We start from the raw sequence: 10,481 nt of genomic DNA, 5'->3' as shown, positions 1-10,481 counted from the left end.
CATTGGTGGGCTGTGCGGGCGTTAGACTGACAGCTCTCGATCATTCGAACTCTTCAATGGCTTTCGATTTTCACTTCGTCACTACGAATGAAATGATTATTACTACTGCTCATTAGGGAGGTCCACCTGAATTCTACCTGAAACTTGAAATTTCACAAGCCTCAAAAATATTTCCAAACATGGCCTTCCGATAATTCTGAGGAGAATTCAACGACAGGTGCATTTATAACCCCAATGAGAGATTGTTTACTCGCAAAAACAAGTCCTCTTTATCTGAAAAATACACATTTCAATTTGTCTCCTTCCATTATGCACGATTGCACAATGATACTGTACATTGAATAATAGATATGCATTATTTTGCATATGAATGTAGCCAGTGAATCAAGTTAGATAAAAATATTCATGAATGCAATTGCTATTGTTATAGATTATCTGGAGAATTGTCGTTGATCATTCTTCCCCTTTCCCACCTGTCGAAAATGCTTGCTCCTCTCAATCTGCTTCCCACCGCTGGCGTTGTTCATATTTTTGAAGTATCCATAACCGCCTCCACCGAGACGTTTTCGGGGTCTTGAGTTCTTGCTGATGCCCACTTCTGTAGGAATATTGTTAAGGAAACCATAACAGATAAATTAAATTGTTTCTCTGGAGGGTAGAGGAGATGTGGGGCTTCGTCATTGAGACAAGTTCACGGTGAGCCCTGCCAAATTAGGTGGCGAGGGCCCACGCGAATGTTGAAAAAGGATAATGGCTGAAAGGTGCTAAGATAAACAGGCTGAAGTGCTGCGTGAGAAAAGAATAGGAATTGAATAATAGGAGAGGGGATTGCTGGCCCGTTGGCAGATATTCTGACACTCTAACCAATTACTATTAGTCGCAATGAATGGCTTTCTCAAGGTATTCAGTCATTATTCAAAAAAAGGATACTCAGATCAACTGCAGGTGGTACTGTGAATCCAAACGATTTGCCAACTTGGATGAGATCCAGGGTTTCAATGTCGAATATGTGTTTCAAGTGATGGGAATCGTAGGCACGAACGTACGCTTTGAATGCCTCCTTTGCTGATAGGTTCAGGAAGTAGTTCTTCGAGACCAATTTCTCAAGCTGTAAATAAAGCAGTGACTTGAAATTTTAAATGTTAAAGTAACCATAAATTTGTACATTTAAATTTCGAAATATTCTATCAACCAATAATTTAGGTAGGAGGATTGACGATTATTTGGATAATCGAAAATCAAGTATCTAAATTTAGAATTAGCTTGTTAACTAAAAAATTATATTTCAGTATTATCAAATATTTTTTTCGCCATCAATCGAAAAATTTAGCTAATAAATTCTATAGTAATTTAAATTTGTTAAATATAGGTGAACTTTGAACAATATAAGGAGATAATCCCTTTTTAATTTGTCGAAATCTAATATTATTGCCTACCCCTGGAATAAAGTACAGGGTTTGAAAAGAATTTAAATTCCAGGGACAGATTATTAATTTTCAGGAGAAGCACATTTATTTGATTTAGGGAGTAAAAATGAAATTTTAGATTTCACTGAAAATTCAATCGAAACGTTAATATTCTACGCTAAATTTCCCCCATTAACATTATCAATTCCCATATGATTATCATGAAGATTAAAATAATGAAAATAATTTTGATGGAATTGTCAAGTAATATAACGTCGTGTTAGCCTTCAGGATTTCGATTGTTTCACGATTCAAATAATTATTTTCAACATTGATCGCATAAATCGCCTGAGGAAGTTGAAATGAATCATCAAAACATAGCGTCCTTTGACGAATGGACTTGGCTTTTTCAATCTGAACGCCTACTGTTCAAGTAATATTCAGAGTAAAATTGTTTTGGTATTCCAAGGATTCAACCACTCTGATGATCTATCTCCACGCGGAAGTTATTCAGAGTCCAGCTGCGTGCTGGAACTCTTCGGGCTAACTGACAAGTCAGCATAGTGCACTGTTGTCGTATAAATTATTCGTTCAAAATGATCGCAGAGTGTTGCCTTCAATTTGATATTGAGAAAAAAAACAGCTCCTCGTGAAGGAAATTACATTTTTTCTCCGAGAATTGCTCTCTCCGATGAGCTCCCAGCGATTTTCTAAACTGACAAACTATAATATTTCAACAAATTATTATTATTATCCACTGAAATTATGTTTTCCTTGAATGGGGAAAGGGAGCTGAACTAATCGCTCTCATTTTTCGAGTAAGAAATTCATTAGTATGAATAATTAATTACAACCGAAAGGGCAAACTGTATCTGAAAATCTGCAAAAGCAGTTGAGCTGCGTAAGGCAATAATCAGTTCCTCAATTAGATCTCCCTGGTGTCACAAACCACTCCCCGTGCTGCTGCTCTTGCAATTTATTCAAAAGAGCATCTAAGATAGCACAGCACGTAGGTGGCGGAAACCTTGAGAATTACCCAGTGTATGAGTACACTCACGTGGATAATACTGAACAGTAGAGATATAAAACATGGAAAAAAAAATTATTTTTCCATGTATGACACACTAGATCGTTTAATTTAATGTCTTTATGACGCCCACTCTGTTCAGCGGCCAATAATCATTCACTTCTGCATAAAAATAATGGCAGGCACCTGATTTCAAATGCAAAAATGTGATTCCATGCATGAAGAGAGGACAATTATCAAACTGAGATTGTTCTAATGATAACTTATTTTCAGTGGAAATGATGATATTAAGACAGCCAGAATTTTTCTGTTTTCTGTTCGTTCAAATCGTTTCCAACATTTGAAAAGTGGAGGATAAATTAGAAAATTTATTTATTGATTGAGAAAAATTAATATAAACAATTTCCATTATTCATTCCCAAGTGAATATTCAAAAAGGAGTAATTCATTGAAAAATTTTCGACATATTCCATAAATTTTATTCAAATTTTGGACCCATTTGATGATTGAAAATCCCCAAATCTAGGGTACAAAACTATAAAATGACTCAAACGTTTTCTTCTGTCAAAATAAATAATTCCTCGAAATTCATCAGCCGAAATGACGCCTCCCTTCAAAAAAATGATTTGTGCTCCCCTAAAATCCAGGATTACTCGTTGAAAATGAGGTCCCCAACCCAGAAACTCACCACAATTTTCAACAAAGTTGACCGTAATATTTAGCCCGCCCGATATACACCAGTAAAATGCATAAATATACCGAGGCAGCGATTCTCGACTTAGATTAACATCGCTGGCCCTGATGCAGAGGAAGGATCGCGCAATTCATAAATTGGCCTTTCGCCGAGAAGAGTCAGAAGGCATAAGAACAAGTTGGCTATCCAGTGGAACCGGTAGCCACTGTTCCAAGGAGAATAAGAAGACGATGTAAGGGCGGGGATAAAAAACAAGAATGAGGAGAGAAAAAAAAAAATTCGGATCATGCACGAGGGCAATATAATCCGATATCCCCTATGGATTCAGCATCTGAATCTGTTACACTCCGAGGGAGTGGTTATGGACACGCACACACTTGGCATCAACGCTCCACTAGCGTGGGCGCCATACCCATCTTTCTTTAATATCATTTTTTTTCCTCTACTCATTGCCTCGTTGACTGCGCAACTAACCCGAGAGACTGACCTCGAAACCACCAGCAGAAGAGATTGACTCTCTTGACGTTGAAAAATATGTTTGCTTAGGGCCAGCGATACCCCCGAACAATTCTCCTTACCGTACACGTTATCAAACAAGTCTTGTTTGGCCCAACAAAATCGCTGGTTGAAAATTGCCAAAAAAGAATTTATTTGGTTCGAATTTGAAAGTCTCAAACGTGAATAATTGCTCTGCTTTCGACAGCAACGAAATATTTGGCTCAAGAGGCGGATAATTCACACCAGACGGTGCCTTTTCAGGATGAAGGAAAATTTATCAACAAATATTTTATCCCCAAGTTACGAGATTGCTGTCATATCATTGTTATTGTTTCATTTAAGGGTTCATTTCTTGTCTGTGATTATTAGACAGTCGAAACGAAAAACTACTGTCCCTTGCTTCGCATAAAACAAAGATCTTTCGGGAGCAAAATACGTGTGGGAGTATCGAATAACGAAGGAGTGGTGCTAGAAATGACATTTCTTACTAAATCTATTTTTGCGACAAAAATTTTTCATTCCGGCGCACTCGCTGCCTGTTTGGCACAAAAAATCCTCCTTTGATAATTTTCAAAAAACTATTTTCTCGGCACAAGTAAAACTTGTTTGAGAACTTTGTCGTTTTTCTCTCAGTGTATGACAACAGAAGAAGAACGTTTGAGTCATAAATGTACTGAAGAAAATTAGTTTCTATTGTTCCAAGCTCCTAATTAGTTATGGCATTGTTGTCCATTGTTACGTGTTGTGACCTTCGCCGAGGGAAATGTTAACACCCGACTAATGACGCGAAGAAAACCATTAGCTTCCCTAGATTACGGGAAGAACACTTGATTAATTCGTCCAATCAAGGGTACAGGTTTTTCCCAGCAAGTCCCAGGGGGCTAATGGAGTTGTCTCCACTCACGTGAAAATCTGAATAATCACGCAATCAAAGTGGCATAGTTCGATAATGCTGTAATGCTGCAATTTTCCATGCAGTTGGAATGTAAAACATCCACTGAGATCATCGATTGGAGTCAGACTGCTTGGCAACGTGCACCGCTCATGAATAAATCGGTCGTCTCTTTATTTCATTTTTATCTAACACTGCTATCGGCAACTGGTAGCCCAGTATTGTTCTACCTGGGGGTGTAGCTGCGGCACGTTTACAGATATCTGATAACCGAGTTTAGTACACGATACACGATTTTAGGGATCATGAATGGCGATAGAATTCTTCAAGTCTTGAGCATCAATTCTAATTAATGCGAACGATTCGAGAAGTTTCCACTCGGAAATTCACACGATGAGTGTTGATAACTCCTGTTCTCAATTGAAATTACCACAGGCAATTAAAAAAATCGGGATAAGTAGACGATTAAGATGACTCTTCTGAACTCAAGCCCAGAAATGATTAATTCCTACTGATGAATGTGATCACATCCATTCAGATTAACTTGCTTGAAAAATTCAGACGCTGGAGAAATGATAATAATTTTCTTCAAGTCTTAAGCGCCGATGCTTAACGAAAATTCACGTAATAAGTGTTGACATCTCCTGCTCTCAATTGAATTGACCACGAGTAACGAAAAAAAAAAATGGTAATAAGTAGACGATGAAGATGACTTTCATCAGTGAATTGCCCCAGTCTTCGAGAGAACTCAAGCCTTTTTAGGCTCGCCTCGACCCACGTGCCTAGATCGAGTGCATTTATCCAATGAAAGAATCGATTCACCCATTTACTTGAAGCATCCTCACCCCAGCTACAATTAACGTAACATAAAGCGAGGGAGTTGGCTCGTATCAATTAGACACCAGTGGCTAATAAGGTCAGCTAACTTTCCACTGGCAATGAATCCTCTTCATTCTCACTGTCTGCCAGTCCCCCCCCCCCTTCGGTTCTTGAAGCAGATAATCCATCCCTTTTTTTCAAGAAGATGGATTAGCTCGTCAAGATTATCAGCAACTACTCACGTGTAAATACATCCGGATGCTCGCAATCATTTCAGCGAGCACCGAGTGCTCGGTAATTAGTGGGAAACTAGTGGAACCGGAATGTCGAGTGATATTCGCTCTTATTTTCAAAACAATCGCCACGATAATTCGTACCGAAGGGTGGAGAATACAAAATTGTAAACTTTCTGAGAAGTGTTTCAAGATGCTCTTGAGTGCATTACATACTCCAATGGGTAATACCACTTGCTTGATGTTTATATCAGTTACTGACTACATACCAAGTACTTTTGAAGATGGTTGAACCAAGATAACTCAATTATACCCTCAGCTTTATTATATAGTTCATTCTCCAGTGTTTTACGACTGATGATTCCGAGAAATAGACTCGAGGAATTTAGATACAAGACACATGCTGAGTATTTCAAGGATAAACGTGTCTCGCTTTGTGCACCTTTTAGAGTGTGCGAAAATGAAGGCGTGTGGTTATGAATTACTGATGAAGGGAATTGTCCTCTTTGTGTTAGTCGTGCATCTATTAATTAGTGATTGATAATGCAGGCTTGATAGTGGAATTAATGTACCTCCGTGAGGACGATTTATGGAGATTATTGGGATTATAGGAGGGAGGGTAATTCGAACATTGTGTCTGATTCCATTTGCGAGATCTCTTCAATTGAACGAGGAAAAAAATTGTTGTGCGTGAGTCATGACGAAAATGAGCGCTGGCAAAAATCAGTTATTAGTTCAGTGAATGGGGGGCTAAAATAGAAACTTTTCCCAGCAAATCAGCATTATAATTCTTATTTATTTATATATATAAATGAAAATATATTTTTTCCACTAGTGTTATCGATGATCTTGGATATCTTTAATTCAGTAGCGAAGTGGTAAAACGGTTTAAGTCGACCTATCTCCCAGTTGAGTTTTTGATGAATATTTCTGAATCTAAGGGAGATACCGAAATTTTCATGATTACGTTTGTTGTAGCTCTCAATCGGCTCTACAAAAAAGGTTATTACAAAAATTTTGCTATCTCTCTTAGATCCCGAGATATTCATTGAAAACTGGTCAATAGTCAACTGGAAATTTCAACTTTTGTGCAACAAATCAGTTGCTCATATGTTCACATGGATGTTCATGAATGTTCGTATGTTCAAATTCGATTAGAATTATAAATTAAAGGTCTTTTTGACCCTCGGAATTCACCACTGGGACGTGGCTGGAGTTGAATGGCAAAAAAGATGACAAAAAAATAATAATTATGAAGAGCTATTCAATTTATTTATTGGCAACTGGTCTCTTCGTGAGAATAATTTATGGAGATCATTGGAACACTAGAAGTGAGGATAATTCTCAGATCATGTCTGATTCCACTTGCGAGATCACTCCAAGGCAACGAGGAAAGACGAAATAGTTGTATGTGAGTCACAACGAAAATGAGCGTTGGCGAAAATCCGTCATGATTTATCGTGCTTTATGAAGCTATTTGCGCACGTATTGCGTTAAGTTACACTAGTGGAGACGATTTATCAGCATCATAGAAGTCGAATGAAATTGTGTTTATGAAGAATAAACAAATTGGAGAATAGTTTTTCTACTCGATTTTTTAATAATTCATCTTGAATTGACATCATGGAGATTGAGGGGTTTTTTACCTGCAGTTGGATGTCAGCTATTTTGTTCCAGGAGAATTCGAATTCGTTGACAGGGACACGAGCTTGTTTGAGGTACCGTAGGAAGCCGAGTTCCTCGGGGCGGAGGATCAGGAGGGCATGTCCACTGCTTCCTTCACCACGAGCTGTTCTACCAACTCTGTGGATGTATTCCTAGAACAAAAATTGAGAATATCTAGTTTTTGGTGTTGGCGATCGGTTCTTGGAGATCTGAGGGGGATGAGGAAATTTTTACGAAGTATTTTTGTGGATGTATTTTTACTCTACAAAAAAAAATCTGAAGAAAATTATGCCATCACTCTTAAATCCAGAGATGCTTTCAATTTAGGGAGAATAAAATCATCAAATTTCAGATTTCACTGAAAATTCTATGGAATTCAAAACATTAATATTTAGTAACTTCAATAATAACCAAATATTCAAGTTTCATTCAGTGAATATACCTTAGGATCATCCGGAGGATCCAACTGGACAATCCAGTCAACATCGGGGATGTCAAGCCCCCTAGCAGCCACGTCAGTGCACAGTAAAATGCCAGACGTAGCATTACAAAATTGGAAGAAAGTGGTCGTGCGTTTCGTCTGCTTTTGCTTTCCCTGAAAAAAAATTGCAATTCCCCCAATTATTGGTCTCACTCCACCCAATAATCTAACAACTGATGGATTTCGAAGATCAACTCACATGAATGCTCATAACCGGCAGATCAATATAATTAAGCAGCTCGTGATGATATTTAACAGACATACAAGAGGAGAAGAACACCATGACTTTCTTGTTCCGATTCTTCTTGAGGAATGTGAACAGGAGAAGGAACCTCTTCTCACTTGGACAGACGACGTAGCCTTGCTCCAGTCCCTCCACCGTCGCCTTCTCCTTCTCGTCGTCGACCCCGACGTACACAGGTTCCTTTTTAACAGCCAGAGTGGTCAAAGCCTCAATCTTCTTCGTCTGTGTGGCACTGAACAGCATCGTCTGCCTTCTTTTAGGAAGAATATTGATGATCTGCTTCAGTTCCTCCTCGAACCCGACGTCCAGGATACGATCAGCCTCATCGATGATCAGGCAGTTGAGGTTTTTGAACAAAAAGTCCGGAGTATTCTGGAGATGATCGAGCAGTCTTCCAGGCGTTGCCACAACAATATTGACCCCTTTAGCCAGTTTCTGGGCCTCTGTCTGCCTGTTGGCACCTCCCATCAACAGCCCATACGTGTGATGATGATACTTCATCAATTCCTTGAGAACTCCAAAGGTCTGCATCGACAGCTCTCGAGTTGGAGAGATGATGATGCAGCCAGTGCCATTCCTTGGCATGAGTTTCAGTTTATTCACCAGTTCGATTGCTGGGATGAGGAAGGCTAGGGTCTTTCCAGAGCCAGTCTTGGCAGCTCCGACTAAATCACGTCCCTCGAGGAGAGGGGGAATTGCTCGGGCTTGGATCTCCGTCATGTTCGTGAAGCCCATGTCCTCGATTCCCTTCAACGTTTGCTCACAAACCTTGCCTTTGAGGGAGGAGAAGGCGGGGTTGTTGGACACATTGAGACCAACTGAAGAGCCTGGCACTTAATGTTAAAAATATAAGAATGTAAAAGAATTTTCTTTAATTTGTCATCTTGTGATGATGCAAAAAAAACTTTGGGGTTGACGCAAGTGGACTAGACGTGTTCTATGCCAAAAAATATGGGAAATGGCGTTTTCTCAGGGATATTTTTCACTATTTAAATATGAGATAGGTCTAATAGGATTGATTTATGCCCAGAGTTTTTTGTAGGAAATTTTCTAATCATGAGAATTGAGGAATTTACTTACGTGCCGATTCTCTCTCCTCTTTACTCTCTTGTGATTCTGATTCTGGTACATTGGAAACTTTATCCTCTTCTGGAGAATCCTCGGGGTCTTCTGGAGGATCCTCTGGGTCTTCTGGAGGATCCTCTGGGTTTTCAGGAGACTGCTCCACCTTTTTTCTCTTCTCTGCAGTGGGAAAATTGTGAGAAGCAATTAGTGAAACTGTTGCCTTTTTAATTAGCAATATCTCGAGATTAGGACAATGAAATTAAAAAAATTTTGTGCCATTCTCAAGTGCTTTTTCGTACTCTTGAATGGGGGAAATTTTGCTGGAATTGTTTCGTTTGTTCAGGAGATGTTGAATGGTTTCGTTCATTGAGGACATACTTTTCATTGGGGTGTCCTCAGCACACGGCCTCTTCTGATTAATTTTTTTCTTCTTGTTCACAGGTTTCTGGGGCTCTGCACTCGCCTCCACAACAGCATCTGCAGTCAGGGTGAGTGATGCATGGATTTTAGTCAATATTATAGGTTCAAAAGGCGTTCATAACCTGTTCAACAATACGTGATTAACATTGACTCACCGTTTTTCCGCTGGGCCTCGCGCTCCTGAATGATTTTCAACTTGTGCTCCTCTCTCTTCTTGATCTTCCGCATCAAAACTTTGTCTGGAAGTGACATTTTCGCGCAATTAATTGATCAAAAGGTGGCGGAATTCAAAAAATATCAGACGTCCATGTGGGGAACGCATGTGGCAAGAGGGGGGGCCGTTTGTACAAAATATCAAATGGACACATTCCGTTTTGGAACACGTCCTAGGGAAAATGGGGACAGTACATTCCAGATGGGCAGATTCTGGTGAGGTGGTTAAACAGGGCTCGGTATTGGAGATATCGTCAGAAATGTCTTACCAGTCGTATTTTCTAGTGCAGCGGCACGTTGAGAGATGGCGGGATTATTCTCGTTTCAAGGGAAATTGGAAACTGAATCGAACTGGAGCAATTGTTGTCAGCCGGAAACTATTATTTATAAACAGATGGCGATAGTCAAAAATTCGATTTTGGCGAATGTCTACACTTTCCTCCTGGAAAAATCCAAGATCTGACACTTTGGCCCCGGGTGAAAAAAATTTTTTTTCATTTTTAACTATTCCCGAAAACTTTTGGGAGATCTCGATAGCCCATCGCCTAAATAGTCGGAATCAACTTTTACTCGACAAAAAAATTCGATTTTGGCGAAAGTCGACTTTCCCCCTGGAAAAATCCAAGATCTGACACTTTGGCCCCGGGTGAAAAAAATTTTTTTTCATTTTTAACTATTCCCGAAAACTTTTGGGAGATCTCGATAGCCCATCGCCTAAATAGTCGGAATCAACTTTTACTCGACAAAAAAATTCGATTTTGGCGAAAGTCGACTTTCCCCCTGGAAAAATCCAAGATCTGACACTTTGGCCCCGGGTGAAAAAA

At 39.3% G+C, this 10,481-nt stretch overlaps 1 protein-coding gene across 1 annotated transcript; it reads right to left on the bottom strand.

Annotated features, from left to right (window-relative positions):
- Positions 1-245: 245 nt before the first annotated feature.
- LOC107042678 (probable ATP-dependent RNA helicase pitchoune) lies at positions 246-9,819 on the bottom strand. The gene is made up of 8 exons (XM_015263830.2): positions 9,600-9,819; positions 9,403-9,501; positions 9,040-9,201; positions 7,915-8,792; positions 7,677-7,829; positions 7,216-7,386; positions 931-1,108; positions 246-598 (listed from the first exon to the last, which is right to left on the bottom strand). The coding sequence occupies exons 1-8, from the start codon at positions 9,694-9,696 to the stop codon at positions 432-434; spliced, it is 1,905 nt and encodes a 634-aa protein (XP_015119316.2). The 5' UTR covers positions 9,697-9,819; the 3' UTR covers positions 246-431.
- Positions 9,820-10,481: the final 662 nt, after the last annotated feature.

Source organism: Diachasma alloeum, unplaced genomic scaffold (assembly GCF_001412515.2).
Source record: "Diachasma alloeum isolate Michigan unplaced genomic scaffold, Dall2.0 Dall_scaffold_00179, whole genome shotgun sequence".
NCBI lineage: Eukaryota > Metazoa > Arthropoda > Insecta > Hymenoptera > Braconidae > Diachasma > Diachasma alloeum.
Note: the sequence above shows the minus strand (reverse complement) of the source record. Positions and strands in the feature narration are given on the sequence as shown.